Source organism: Rutidosis leptorrhynchoides, chromosome 6 (assembly GCF_046630445.1).
Source record: "Rutidosis leptorrhynchoides isolate AG116_Rl617_1_P2 chromosome 6, CSIRO_AGI_Rlap_v1, whole genome shotgun sequence".
Lineage (NCBI taxonomy): Eukaryota > Viridiplantae > Streptophyta > Magnoliopsida > Asterales > Asteraceae > Rutidosis > Rutidosis leptorrhynchoides.
In genome coordinates this window covers 33,345,278-33,361,352 of record NC_092338.1, presented here as the reverse complement: position 1 = coordinate 33,361,352, position 16,075 = coordinate 33,345,278, and the positions used below count along the sequence as shown (strand labels likewise).

The 16,075-nt window shown below is 36.8% G+C and overlaps 1 protein-coding gene and 1 long non-coding RNA gene across 2 annotated transcripts; one reads left to right on the top strand and one right to left on the bottom strand.

Moving 5' to 3' along the window:
• Positions 1-477: 477 nt before the first annotated feature.
• LOC139851759 (uncharacterized) lies at positions 478-1,465 on the bottom strand. The gene is made up of 3 exons (XR_011760711.1): positions 1,247-1,465; positions 816-928; positions 478-542 (listed from the first exon to the last, which is right to left on the bottom strand). It is a non-coding gene; the product is annotated as an uncharacterized lncRNA (long non-coding RNA).
• A 1,018-nt stretch (positions 1,466-2,483) lies between these two features.
• Positions 2,484-4,695, top strand: LOC139852905 (uncharacterized). Its single transcript, XM_071842247.1, is given in 6 exon segments — positions 2,484-3,050; positions 3,176-3,300; positions 3,390-3,567; positions 3,569-3,702; positions 3,787-3,956; positions 4,075-4,695. Coding segments are annotated over 6 exon segments (1,296 nt in total). The 5' UTR covers positions 2,484-2,741; the 3' UTR covers positions 4,455-4,695.
• Positions 4,696-16,075: the final 11,380 nt, after the last annotated feature.

Genomic DNA, 16,075 nt, shown 5'->3' with positions numbered 1-16,075 from the left:
AAAATGACTTACTTTTTATCGTATTTATAGTTGTACGAATATAAACATATTCTTATCCCTATAGGGGGTATATAATTTGACTCTTTAGGGTAAAACCGAGTCGTTGAAGATTCTATGTTTGGCTTAAATTTTGCTATGACTCCCACAAATAAATATATTTGTATTATCTATAGTTTCATAACATAATGAATTAATTAAATAAAAAAAAATCTCCAAATAGTTAGTAACAAAATAATACGGAGTACTTTTTACAATCCCTTAATCCATCAAAATTTAATCTTTCACTACTTTGCTGTATCAAAATATAATCTTTAACTTATCAATGATCCCAATATGTGCCCACACTGTAGAAAAATGTAGGTTTTCCCAAATCCGTAAAACCGAATGTTGTGTAATTTCCTAATTTCAAGTTATCATAATTCTCAACAAATATTATGACGTTGTTAACAAACCTTGTGAGTCTTTCCATCAAGTTGTGGCAATTCAAGTTCAGGAGAGGTAGAAGGGTAAGTGTAAGTAATTGGTGTTAAACCTCAAATAACCTACATGAACAACCAAAAAATAGATTAGCAAACATATGACAACTACTGTGACGCTAAGGACAATGTCAAAATACAGTTATCTACCAAAACATCAACTACATTAATCAAACACCAAAGTGAAATAACGGAAACAACAACAATCGCAAACCAAACCACATGAAAACTGAAAAATAAAACTATAGTTTGATGTACTTTGAACAAAAAAAAAATCAAATAATCATACATGTAATCGAGAGTAATTTATCTACTAATCCTAATCAAATAAAAAGTTACAGGAGGTTCATTGGCAATTGGCATTGACGTATTCCTTTTTCTCCTGTCGGAAGGGGATCTTGTCGAAAGCAAGGAAAGTCTTTTGCCCATTCAACCATTGAAACATACAGTTCCTGTGCCAAGGGGAAAAAAAAAATCATCAAACATTCATTAGAAGGTAAAAGTCATCTTACAAAACCAAATCCAATCAGTCAACCATCATCATAATAATAATACACCAATTATGATAAGATGCTACAATAATTAAGATAGACTTTAGAAATCAAAATGGAAACCTTACACAGAAAAAGGCTACAGACATATCAATATAAAGCATAACCACCACAATTAATAATCGATAAAACCATAAGGTTATAAATTTGGCCCTATTTTTGTGTATCAATTTTCTTAAATAAGTAAAGTATGTAACATAAACCCTAATAATGACATACCCGCGAAGATGAAGTCGGAAAAAAGACGGCGTTAGTTGCGCCGGAGACGGTGGTAAGGAATTTGTGGAAGTCGCTGTAGAAATTAACGAGAAGAACAGAAGAATCTGGAAGGTTAAGAATGGGAGGAAGAAAGAAATTGGTGAGGAAACAATGGAAGGTGCTTGAATACTGTAAGAATGGGAAGAGAAGAAAGTGGCAGAGGATTCTAGAAGAGAGAATGTATGGGAGTGAATGTTTGATTCAAACCATTTCTTGGATATAGTAAGGGTGGTAAATGACAGAAATACCTTTTTACTGTTGATGAATAGTAGAAAATTAGCTCAAATGTAATATTAATAATTAATAATTAATAATTAATAATTAATATAATAATATAATAATTGAAGAAGCAAAGTACTTGTAGGAAGAGACGAGGGAAATACAAAATGACAGGGGAATTGTACTAATATTTGGGCTAAGTATCTAATTAGTTCTCTTTGAATGTCACCCTTAAGGATCTAATGATGCCCTTCAGTGTTGTAAGAAACCCGTTTACTCGCCGATTAATCTCCGATTAATCATTTCTAAGAGTAATCCGTTTCGATTTCCAAAAATCCGTTTAATTAAACGGTTAATCGAATTTAGTGACCAAAATCGGTCAAAGTAATTTATGTTTAACATTTTAACACGAACACGAATTTAAACTAGATTTTTAGATTTTTATAGTTTTGGAGCAAAATGAACAATTTTAAACAATTATGTTAAAGTTTATTTATATATTTATGGTTTGTTTTCTATATTTACCCATATAATTTTTAAGACTTAATATTTAAATGTATACAGTACAATCCGATTAATCCCCGAATTGCCGATTAATCTTTCCAAAGTCCCGACCGATTAATCTCCGAATAGCGAATTTTGCAACCTTAATGCCCTTGATACAAGATACCAACTAAAAATGCTACATAGCAATTTGATTGAAAATGATATGGTATTGAACTACATTGAAAAAACTGAGGTAAGCTGACTTCCAACGCACCATGAACATATCTTGAAACAAAACGTAATTTTCGTTATTGGACTTTAACCCGAAAGTTGAGAACACAAAACATCTCCGAACTAATTGAAGTACAAATTCTCTGCACGTCACACACGTAACCACAAAATAAAGGTCAATGCTGATTTGAAGATATTGAAATGGCGCGTAAATAGAATATTAATTAATTAACATTAGCATTAGCATTAGCATTTACCCTGAATTAGAGTGGAAACAAGACCATGGTCAAGAACCAACTTAACTAAAGGACTGATTATGCATATCAAGAATCAATAAGGACTGTCTCTGTAACTATTTTTCTTAAATCGAAAAGTACAGAGATCAGAATATGCCAAGACAAAAAGTATACAAAAGTGGAAATCTTCCTTCCAATTTAGATTGACAACCCAACCCCCAAATAGATTTTCATCTTTTGTTTTTACTTTTGTTCTCTCAATCTTTCTTTATATCATATACACGATGGGTACACACAGTTGCAATAGTTCAAGGAAGAACAAGAAGAACAAAAAACGCGGTAGTATCAAGAAAAAGATGACGATTGAACAATCTATTGCTTACAAATCCGTTACTGAATGGGTTTATTTAGACAATAATATATCTTCTTCTTCAGTTGATTCCACAATTGCCATTGATGATGATTTCAAGGTGAAGTTGGTTAACACTAAGGTTTCAGCTGAGAAATTGGTGTTTGATTTGCATTCGCATTCGATTTGCAGTGATGGCTTTTTGTCTCCTACTAAACTCGTTGAAAGAGCACATCAGTGTGGGGTATGTTTCAGCTTCTATTTGTCTTTGTTTTTCTTATTTTTCGTCGAGGCGTTTTATCAAACAGTTTGTGTGCATTTCATATTGTTTTTGTTTATGAATTGATTAGTACAATTTGTTCAGAACAGGTAAAAGTCCTCTCGTTAACAGATCACGATACAATGGCTGGCATCCCTCAAGCCATAGAGGCAGCTAAAAAAGTCGGTATCAAGATTATCCCTGGTGTTGAAATCAGTACTATTTTCACCCCAAGATTATATTTGTGTAATCCTTAACTATATATATGTTTATATTTTATTAGTAAATAGTCAATTAAATGTTAAATATTCTCTTGAACAGAACAGAGTCTGGATCAGAAGAACCAGTTCATGTTCTGGCCTATTATAGTAGCTGCGGACTCTCAAATTTTGAGAAACTGGATCAGTTTTTATGTAACATAAGGGAAGGGCGTTATCTGCGTGCAAAGAACATGATCTCAAAATTGAATAAGCTCAAGTTACCACTTAAATGGGAGAGTGTAGAAAAAAATTGCAGGTGCTGGTGTTGCGCCAGGAAGAGTGCACGTTGCACGTGCTATGGTTGAAGCAGGGCATGTCGAGAATCTAAAACAAGCGTTTAGTAAATACCTTTATGATGGTGGTCCTGCTAATTCAACGTAAGTATCTTTTAGATTCTCCCATTAATTGTGAGGTTACAAGCTTTTTTAAAGATTTGGTTTATTGTTGGTTAAATGTTGTAGTGGAATTGAGCCTGATGCAGAGGATGCGGTGCAATTGATTTGTGAAACGGGTGGTGTGGCGGTTTTGGCTCACCCGTGGGCGTTGAAAAATCCAGTTGCTGTTATCAGAAGATTAAAAGAAGCTGGTTTGCATGGGTTGGAGGTTTATAGAAGTGATGGGAAATTGGCAGGTTTTTAAACAATTATGTCTTTTTTGAAACCTCATAAACATCGAGCTGTGTTTCAAAAGTAATTGAAAAAGGTCATTTTCGTGTTTTTACTAATGTTATTATAATTTGGTGTGTACAGCATTCAGTGACCTAGCAGATACGTATGATCTATTGAAGCTTGGAGGTTCAGATTATCATGCAAAAGGTGGGACCAGCGAGTCGGGTCTGGGAAGCGTGAGCCTTCCTGTGGTGGCCGTTCATGAATTTCTCAAGGTAGCACGCCCAATTTGGTGTGGTGCTATTAAAAACATGGTTGACCAGTATGTGAGTGACCCTACGGAATCAAACCTAGACCAAATTTTAAAATATGCCAAGACCAAATATGTCAAGGATATTGCTTCCTGTATAACGCGCAACGTTGACCATATTGATGAGTGTCTTTCTCAATGGTTGACTAATGAAGAACAAAAGAGTGTCAACTTTGAAGCTATTATTGGAACCCTAAAAAGTATTGCATAGTTTTAAGACTTGAGTGACACAAAGATTTAAGTTTGTGTCTTTCTGTGAGTGGCATTGAGTGACACAAAGATTTAAGTTTGTGTCTTTCTGTGAGTGGCATTGTAAGTTTGTGTCTTTCTGTGAGTGGCATTTAGGGAGTATCAATTTATGTACCGGGCCTTCCGGATTCATAATTTAAGAATTTTTGCGTTCAAAAACTTCAATGTGATTCGGTATTGGATGTTAATGTTGTATATTTAGAGTTTCGATTTCTGATTTCTGAGAGTCGTGTAATCACTTTCAGATCAAAGTATTTCGATGGTACTATCGAAATCTTCAATCGGATAAAATTCAGAATTTTGAACAATGAATCTGTGTTTTTGTGTGAATGAATTTTATGAAAACGTACCAAATAAATAACCAAAATCGGGTGTTATAATTGCCGAATGGCAGTTCCAAAACTGCCGAATGGCAGTTCCAAAACTGCCGAAAACGGGTGTTTTATCCGGGCTTTTTATTTGGGTCAAACCGGGTCAAACCGCCAGGGGTTGCCACCCCTTGGACCCCGCTATCGGGGGCGCTGCCCTCGAACCCCCCGTCATAATCAAGATAAGTTCAAACAAGTGTGCACTCCACACTTTCCCAAACTTGTTCGATATTTATCAAGATTATTTTGGTTAACAAATTAATCCTATTACACTTAAATCATATTGGTGACACAAATCACCAACAGTTAATTCAGATGATCAAGAAATCAACTGGTTGATGTGAAAATGTCTAGCTATTTGAAAATATTTTCATGATATTTTGTTGCTCTTTTTTGTTTTGTTTCTTGTTTTGTTTCTTGTGTCCGGAGTTCTTTCCAAGATGAAGACTTGTATTAATTTATATACATAGATAAAGAGTATTCACAGTAAAAAAAATTATAGGCACCTTAGATCAAGGGCCGTGTTTAGTATTTGGTTTAAAACCGTTAATCTGAAAACTAAATAGAATAAAAACCGAAAAAGACGAACTAAACTGAAATCAAACTCAACTATATATCAATCTGGTAATCATATCTGGACCAATGGTTGCTTTTCGACTCACTGATTTGAATTAAGATCGAAAGGCCAGTTGAACAAAACTTTTGTACCCAAGTTCAGGGCATTACAGACGACTAGTCAAAAAACACTAGGTTACACATATGTTGGTGGAGAATTAAAAAATATTAACTTGAAATGCTAACAAAAAGACCAAGGCTAGTATGCATTTGCCCGAAACATACATCCGATCAACGCGTTGTAGCACTACATGTTAGAATAAAGCACAAAAGTCAACAACGGTCAAATTACCATTTAAGGTAATTTAACCTTAGGATCAGAAGATGCACACTTCATCACTTCCTATTAGAGACAAGTCACAAGATCACACTAACAGCCAATTTAACGGGTCAACTGTAGCCTGCATTTCCACTTTTGTAAAGGGGGTTCCAAAAGTCTAAATGGAGCCATCCCTAAAGTAGAAAGAGCCGTTGCACATCTTTGTATATATAACCTTAGCTGTATAATCTCATATATCTAATTCAATTTGTAAAAATTAATCAATAATCAATACAAAGATCAGATTAACACTTCAGATTATCTTTTTTATCTTTTGAAACATGGTATCAGAGCGAGTGTACTGATTCTGAATCATAGTAACACTTCAATGGCTCAATCATCTACCATTAACAAAGCCACCATGTCTAAAATCGACGGTAGCTCAAAATTGAACCGAGCTGCCATGTCAATTTTAGACGGTAGCAAGTTCAATAGCCCACAAGATGGAAGAACTTACCTGGACGCTTTATGTCAAAAGCCTCCTTGTAGTGAATCAAGGGCTGCCACCACCGACCACCATAGACCACCACAACCTCTGAGGTGTGTTTATTGCGGAATGCAAGAACACACAGTAATTAACTGTTTTAAGCTTATTGGGTACCCCAATTGGTGGCACAAACAACAACGTGGCGGAGCTATGATGGCAGAGGCAACCGGCGTCAATCATAAAGTCACCGGCGGCAACGACACCACAAGAGGTAAAAATCTATCCTTTAATTCCTGGTCTTTGCTAGGATCGACCAAAAGGGTGAAAGGGATAAATCCCTTAAACCTTAATTTGAAACTTCCTATCGATCCATCAGTCAAAAATCCATATTCCTTGCAAAAACCGACAAAAAGGGTGGAAGGGATAAATCCCTTAAACCCTAATTTGAAACTTCCGATTGATGAGAGGAACCAGAATCGTTTTTATTGTCTGCAATTTCTAGATGAGATTGTAGAAGAAAGCATAAATGGAACAAGCCCCAAAGATGAAAAGGCTGTATCTGGTTATCATGCGTGTACAGTAAAAAGAAAGAGAGAGAGGTTAATAAATAAAAGAAGTAAACCAACCCTTTTTTGCAAAAGTCACGGATGGTTTTTAAATAAAGAAAAAAAGAATTCTTTAATAAATAAAAAAAAGAAAAAGGATGGTGTGGACTTGCAACAAGTGGGCTTGAAAACAAGTGGGTTTGGTAAAAATAATATGAATGGGCTTATAAATACAAACAATTTGACCAAAAATATTCAAGCCGAGACCCAAGACTTTTGTAAACCAGCGCAAAACACTATTTTTAAAAATCTAATCAAGAGCTCGGGTTATACCGGAAAAGCTAATATGATTTCAAACAACGAAAAGAGTAATGAATGGATTTTTGATTGTGGTGCTACGCACACCATGAGTTTTGAAAAATCTGACTTTTGTTCAGAATCAAATCCTCGGGTTAATAAAATCCAAACGACCAATGGAGGAGTTGTACAAGTTGAAGGGGGTGGTAGAATTGAAATTACTCCAACAATGAAATTGTCTAATTGTTTATATATTCCAACGCTGTCTCATAAACTTTTATCCGTTAGCCACGTTACAAAAGAATTAAATTGTTCAGTTTTATTACACCCCATTTTCTGTATCCTTCAAGATATCAGGACTGGGGTGATTATTGGACGTGGTACTGAACGGGGCGGGTTGTACTATGTGAACGAAGTAACCCAACAAGGTACCGTGATGCTTGCTCATGGGACACCTACGAGGGAAGCTTGGTTGTGGCATAGAAGGTTGGGTCACCCTTCTGCCGGATACTTACATGCTTTATTCCCTAGTCTTTTTAAACCCAATATTAATTTAAACTGTGAGACTTGTATTTTGGCCAAAAGCCATCGAAATACTTTTAAACCTAGTAATACAAGGAAAGATATACCGTTTGCTTTAATCCATTCGGATGTATGGGGTCCTGCACCGGTCATTGGGGGGAAAAACTTTCGATATTTTGTTCTATTTATTGATGACCATTCTCGCATGACTTGGATTTATTTTCTCACCCACAAATCAGAAGTTTTTGAGAAATTTTCTCACTTTTATAAAATGGTACAAACCCAATTTAATAAAAACATACAAATGTTAAGGTCCGATAATGGGGGTGAGTTTGTAAACTCATCAATGAAACTTTTCTGCGAAAATAATGGGATTATTCATCAAACCTCGTGCGCTCATACTCCCGAGCAAAATGGCATAGCCGAACGTAAAAATCGACTACTTTTAGAAATGACAAGAGCTTTATTAATTGAATCCAAGGCTCCGAAAAATTTTTGGCCCGAAGCCCTTGCTTCCGCTACCTATCTTATCAACCGTTTACCTACTAAGGTTTTGGGCACAAAAACCCCTAGAGATACGTTTTCCCAATTCCATACCCTTCCGACCTCATTTAGCATTGAACCTTGAATATTTGGATGCTCGGTCTTCGTTCATATTCCGAAACATGAGCGTACCAAACTAGATCCATGTGCGGAAAAATGTGTCATGGTTGGTTATGGAATAAACCAAAAAGGATATCGGTGTTACAGTCCCAAAAGGCGTCATGTTTTTACCACAATGAACTGTGACTTTGTCGAAACCGAATATTATTATGATACCCAACTTACGAGCGAGGGGGAGAAAAAGGATGATGACACTCTAAGTTGGATACAGTGGACACCTAACACTGATAATATCCAAATTCCAACACCAAATCCAAATCCCGAAAGTCCAAATCCCGACAATATCCAAAATCCAAATCCCGATAATATTCAAATAGAAACACCAAATCCCGAAACACCAAATCCCGAAACACTAAATCTCGAAACATCAACACAAGATTCCGAACCTCCTGAAACCTCCTCGAACAATGAACATCAAACCCACGAGGAACAAAATGACACTAATTCCGATGAAACCACCCAACGATATGTCCTACCTCAAAGAGTCAATAGAGGTGTCCCACCTAAACGATACTCACCAGAAAAAGAAGCGCAAAGGTCACGGTATCCTATGGCTAATATTGCACAAGGAAACATATCCAGTGAAGCACAAAAATTCAACTCTGCTTTATATTCTGAAGAAATCCCAGCGAGTGTTGATCAAGCCATGAAATCTGAAAAATGGAAGAAGGCCATGGAAGAAGAAATGGAAGCACTCCAGAAAAGTGACACATGGGAAAAATGTGTCATTCCTCAAGGAAAGAAATCAGTAGGGAATCGATGGGCGTTTACTATAAAATACAAACCAGATGGTACCATTGAAAGATACAAAGCCCGGCTAGTTGCCAAGGGATATACTCAAAAATATGGAATAGATTATTCCGAGACTTTCTCTCCAGTTGCGAAGATTGATACCATCAGGGTTCTTTTCTCAGTTGCTGCAAATGAAGAATGGCCACTTCACCAATTTGATGTGAAGAATGCCTTTCTACATGGTGAATTAAAAGAAGAAGTCTATATGGAAGCTCCTCCAGGATTCTCCGGAAACTTCAAAAATAGGGAAGCTTGTCGACTTAAGAAATCTTTATATGGGTTAAAACAATCCCCACGGGCCTGGTTTGGGAGATTTACTTTATTTATGAAAAAATATGATTTCAAACAAAGTAACTCGGATCATACTCTCTTTTTTAAACGAAAAGGAAATTTAATTACATGCTTAATCATTTATGTTGATGATATGATAATAACAGGAAATGATAAAGAGGAAATTTCTAACTTAAAAATAAACTTGTTTAAAGAATTTGAAATGAAAGACTTGGGAAGACTTAAATATTTTTTGGGGATTGAGGTGTTACGGTCGCAACAGGGAATATTTATCTGTCAAAAGAAGTATGTTCTTGATTTTCTTGCAGAAACAGGTATGATTGATTGCAAACCAGCCGATACTCCAATGATTCCATACCAGAAACTGTATATGAAAGATGATGCTGACCTTGCTGATAAAGGGCAATACCAAAGGATGGTGGGGAAACTTATCTATCTTGCTCACACTCGACCTGATATAGCACATGCAGTTGGAGTTGTGAGTCAATTCATGCATCAACCACAGGTTCACCATTTGGAAGCCGTAATGAGAATCATCAGATATTTGAAGAAAACAGCGGATCATGGAGTTATTTTTGAGAGACATGGACACCTAAAGACTCAGATATATACAGATGCGAGCTGGGCTGGAGAAAAAGGGGATAGAAGATCTACATCTGGATTCTTCACACTTGTCGGAGGAAATCTAGTGGCATGGAAAAGTAAGAAACAAAAAGTTGTATCTCTTTCAAGTGCCGAGTCAGAATTTAGGGGAATAGCAAAAGGGGTTGTTGAAGCGCTATGGATCAAGAAGTTGCTGACAGAAATCGGTTTTCCTCCAAATGAGGCAATTCAAATCTTATGCGACAATGAAGCAGCAATTGCCATTTCAGAGAATCCAGTTCAGCACGATCGAACCAAGCATGTGGAAATAGACCGACATTTTATTCGAGAAAAACTAGATGGTGAAATCATCTCTCTCCCATCTATCAGATCAGAAGACCAACTAGCCGACATCCTTACCAAATCAGTCAATGGAAGATTATTCAGTGAAGTGCTTAGCAAGTTGAACATTGGAAATCCCACTATTCAACTTGAGGGGGAGTGTTAGAATAAAGCACAAAAGTCAACAACGGTCAAATTACCATTTAAGGTAATTTAACCTTAGGATCAGAAGATGCACACTTCATCACTTCCTATTAGAGACAAGTCACAAGATCACACTAACAGCCAATTTAACGGGTCAACTGCAGCCTGTACTTCCACTTTTGTAAAGGGGGTTCCAAAAGTCTAAATGGAGCCATCCCTAAAGTAGAAAGAGCCGTTGCACATCTTTGTATATATAACCTTAGCTGTATAATCTCATATATCTAATTCAATTTGTAAAAATTAATCAATAATCAATACAAAGATCAGATTAACACTTCAGATTATCTTTTTTATCTTTTGAAACACTACAATGGTATCTCGATAGCTTAGCCCAATTTTCCGATTTCCATCTTCTTCCTTAGAGCCTTATGACCATGGTAGGTGAATGAATATACTATCCCTGTAACTGTGAAGACACCTGAAAACACCATATAAAACATTAAATTTAAAATAGTTTCTATACTAATAATCAGATCAAGAACTGTAGCATGAATAAACAAAACGTTCAACCCAAAAAGGTGTCATTGAAAAACATATTATTTACATTCGACGATGGCACAAACGCTGGTCATGAAGTATAAGAATGAAGCATGTGTTTCTGTAAATGTCACCTGCACAAGCCACCAAGTAATGCTCTAAGTGGAAGAAGCTGTTATATTTTTAGTGTAAATGAAAAAAAAATGTGAAATAAATGACTAAACTAACCTCGTGAACAGTAACAGGCTTTGAGATTTAGTGTAAGAGGATAATAACAATTGAACTTTTTCTACAAGTAAAAAAGTTGGTTATTTATGACTTACGATTATGAAAACTATAATAATAATATGATATCATAATATCATAACAGTAATATTAACTATTAACTAAAGAGCCATTTACAAGAGTAGATGCTAACATTTGATTGGCTGCTTCAATTTAACCTCTTATCTTATTCGTTGCAATTTAACCTCTTACCTTATTCGTCTTTTATTGTTCACTTTTCACCTCTTCTTATTTCTTTTACCGTTCTTTATTTAATCTTCCTTCACTCTAAAGAAACCTTAAAATATACTCCCTCTTGGTTGACTCTTTAATTGTAGCGACCCGACAAAATCGTCATTGACGGCGCCGTCTACTTAGGTCCCGTTACGTGGTCATAAGTCTTTAAAACAACCTTTGACCAAAAGTATGTCGCATTCATTTCAAAACTAAAGATGTTTCAAGGTTTACAAAGTAGTTCGACGACTAGTTACATTACAAAGTTTAAAGTACGATTTTAAAAGTAGCCAAAAGACGCTCCACGTATGCATGTATACTCGACATCCGAGCAAGTATCAAAAGTAATGAGCGGAAGCATGTATCACAAAATGTTCAAGGACCTGAGAAAAACATAGAAATCTGTCAACGAAAACGTTGGTGAAATCATAGGTTTAAGTAAGTAACTACAAGTGAACCACAAGATTTGTAACATTGATATAATAGTAATACATTCCAAAAGTTAATATTCACGAGCACCCAATTATCAATGCTTAACATTCCTTCCATAGAACCCCATCACAATAGTGTTAGAACATACACTGTTTCTCGAAAATATATTCCATTCGTAAACGGTAGCGAACCGTTTGAATGAGGGTTTGTCAAACCCATATGGCCATATAACATAAGTTCTCGCTTACACCTGGCAAGTGTAACTAATGATAATCGAATTGAGGATTTTTGTTCAAACTCGTATGTAGAATGTTTGTTTTCCTGTACTTGTGTTCACTTAGTAAAAAGAACGTTTATGTTTTCTCATCCCAAATGTAAGTTCAAAAAGAGTAAAAGTGAGACTATGATCTCACCTTGAGTGCACGTATGTAAAAGTACTTCAACAAGTAAACGTATGCAAGAACGAATGCTAGTCTTGACCTAAACAAATAGGTTTGTATCAATATCGGTAAACACGATAGGTCAAAGTGTTCAATTAGTCCTATGGCTCGTTACGACTCGATTGTATAGCATGTGACTCACATTGTCAAGTTTCATGCAAGATACAAGTATAGAATCACGTTAGAAAGGTTGCATAATCATTTGGTTAAGTTTGACAAAAAGTCAAACTTTGGTCGGGTCAAAGTCAACGAAAAAGTCAACACGTTCGGGTCGGGTCCCGAACAAATTTTCTGAGGTTTTTAATCATATATAAGCATGTTAGAACAAGTTTCATGTGAATCGGAGGTCCCTAGCATAGCAAACATTTTTCTTAGAAGTGACAAGTTGGTCAGCCCACTTTGGCGCGCCACGCGGGGATATGGCGCGCCGCGCCATTTTCTGTGCAGAAAATTCTGGCAGTTTTCAAGTTTAATGCACGGACCTAACTTCAAACAATCACCATTTATGACCCGCAAACAACCAAAACATGTATCTTATATCATCGGAAAGGTATTTTGACAAGGAAAATAACTAAACACATTTCATCAATCACATTTACTTTTACAACAACCAAAATCACATTCAAAGCTCCTCATTTAATGCATTCAAGTTCATAAATGAAATTCAATGATTCGGCAACCAATTTACATGAATGATATGTCGTTTCGAAGGTGATCAAGCATACAATACAACCTAACACTTACAAATAACATTTCATGTCATTCAAAGCATCAAAAGTCCATTTCAAGTTCATCAAACCCTAACCCAATTTCACCAAAATCACTAATCAAGTTCATGAAGTTTTCTAAAGCAACCTACACATCAAATTGAAGCTAGTGATACTAGGAACACATTTAATACTTGCACTTTATTCATAACAACAACATTTAAGCAACTAATTCATCAATCAAACACACCAAACTTTCAAGTTCATGCTAGTTACCAAAAATAACAAGATCGAACATACAATTCATATATTCATGTTAGACTTGAGCCATAGACACTAATTAACAACTTTATAAGTTAAGAACATCAAGAACACAAAATCTAGTGATTTTAGAAAGTTACCCAAATTAGATGTAATCGGTATGGAATTGAAGAGGAAGTTGCAGGGATTCCAAATATGTAATTTGTTTGGATTAAAGCTTGCTAGATTTGAAATGGATGATGATTCTTTGTGATGAAGTTTGAGAGAAAACTTGAAAGTATTGAAAGAAAATGAAAATGAAAATGGAAAAAGAATGGGGAGGTGGGTGTTGACTAGTCAAAAGCTAGTCACATCTTTGCTCCCTTGGCGAAATTAGTCCCTCGAGTTCGGTTAGGGGTGCGTGAATTACCTAAACAAGATATTTTGAATACGCGTAACAACGAAGGATGTTATAATCATATAAAGGACTTTAAATAAATAAACGGAAAAGTAAACGGAAAAAGGCAGGATGTTACATTTCCTACTCCTTAAAAGAAATTTCGTCCCGAAATTTAAGTAGGCGTAGTAGTCGTTGTTTCTTCCTCGGGATCTTGCGTTTCCGGAACCGGGAACAAGTGAGGGTATTTCTTTTGCATTTGATCTTGCCTTTCCCAAGTAAACTCGGGTCCTCTTTTGGCATTCCAACGAACCTTGACAATCAGGATTCGGCTTTGTTTCAACGTCTTGACGGAGGTGTCCACAATTTCAACCGGTTCTTCCACAAAATGAAGTTTGTCATCAATAGTAAGTTCCTCGAGAGGGATGACGATATCAGGTTCGGCAAGACACTTTTTTAAGTTAGATACATGGAAGGTAGGATGAACGGAGCTCAATTGAGGTGGAAGATCTAAACGATAGGCAACGGTTCCAATACGCTCCAAGATTTCGAAAGGACCAATATACCGCGGATTTAGCTTCCTAACGGATTACACCTTTCCAAGGTGCAACTTTTAACATTACACGGTCACCGACTTGAAATTCGAGGTCGTTGCGTCTCTTGTCGGTATAGCACTTTTGACGACTATGGGCCGTCCTAAGCCTATCTCGGATTTGAACGATTTTCTCGGTTGTTTCATGAATGAGTTCGAGTCCGGTGATATGTACGTCGCCAACTTCGGCCCAACAAAGAGGAGAGCGACATTTTCGACCATACAACGCTTCAAAAGGTGCGGTTTTAATACTCGCGTGATAACTATTATTGTAAGAGAATTCGGAGAGAGGTAAGTGCTTGTCCCAAGCTTTTTCAAAATCGACAACGCAAGCTCGTAACATATCTTCCAAAGTTTGGATTGTGCGTTCGCTTTGTCCGTCGGTTTGAGGATGATATGCGGTGCTCATGTCTAAACGCGTTCCCAACGCTTCTTGTAAAGTACGCCAAAATCTAGAAACAAAACGGCCATCTTGGTCGGAGATAATCGATAACGGTACACCGTGTCGGGCTACGATCTCCTTAATGTAAAGTTGTGCAAGTTTCTCCATTTTGTCGGTTTCTTTCATAGCGAGAAAGTGTGCGGATTTGGTGAGACGGTCAACAATAACCTAAATAGTATCATAACCGCCCACCGTCTTTGGTAGCTTGGTGATAAAATCCATTGTTATTCTTTCCCACTTCCATTGCGGGATTTCGGGTTGTTGAAGTAACCCTGACGGTCTTTGGTGTTCGGCTTTGACCTTGAAACATGTCAAACACTTGGCAACATAAGTAGCTACGTCCCTTTTGATGTTCGGCCACCAATATTGTTCTTTAAGGTCGTGGTACATCTTATTGGCACCGGGGTGAATCGAGTATCGTGACTTATGAGCTTCATCTAAAATAAGGCTTCGTAGGTCCCCATATCTAGGCACCCAAATCCTTTCGGCTAAATATCGAAGTCCGGTCTCCCTAACTTCGAATCGAGAGACGAGAATGTTCAAGAGCTCGTGTGAAACGTTTTCATCCTTGAGAGCCTCATCTTGGGCTACCCGAATTTGGCTATTAAGGTTTGTGCGGATGGTGATGTTTAAAGCTCGGACACGAAGAGGCACCACTCTTTCTTTTCGACTTAAGGCATCGGCTACTACATTTGCCTTTCCGAGATGGTAACGAAGCTTGCAATCGTAATCGTTTAAGGTTTCAATCCACCTTCATTGTCTCATGTTTAGTTGCTTTTGATCGAAGATGTGTTGAAGACTTTTGTGATCGGTAAAGATAGTACTCTTGGTTCCATAAAGATAGTGTCTCCACATTTTAAGTGCAAAGACAACGGCTCCGCGTTCGAGATCATGTGCCGTGTAGTTCCGTTCATGAATTTTGAGTTGTTGAGAAGCATAAGCAATGAATTTCGTTCGTTGCATCAACACACACCCAAAACCATTTTTCGAGGCGTCGTAATACACAACAAAATCATCGTTGTCTTCGGGAAGTGACAAGATAAGAGCGGTGGTTAGCTTCGTTTTCAAGATTTGAAATGCGGATTCTTGTTCGGTTGCCCAAACGAATTTTCTTCCCTTATGAGTTAACGCGGTTAGAGGACGAGCGACCAAAGAGAAATCTTTGACGAATCTACGATAGTATCCGGCGAGACCCAAGAATTGACGAATGTGAGTAGGAGTAATAGGAGTCTCCCATTTACTAATGGCTTCGATTTTTGATGGATCGACTTTAATACCTTGATCACTTACAACATGACCAAGAAATTGAACTTCCTTCAACCAAAATTCACACTTGAAGAATTTGGCATAGAGTCGTTCTTGTCTTAAAAGTTCAAGCACAAGTCGGAGAT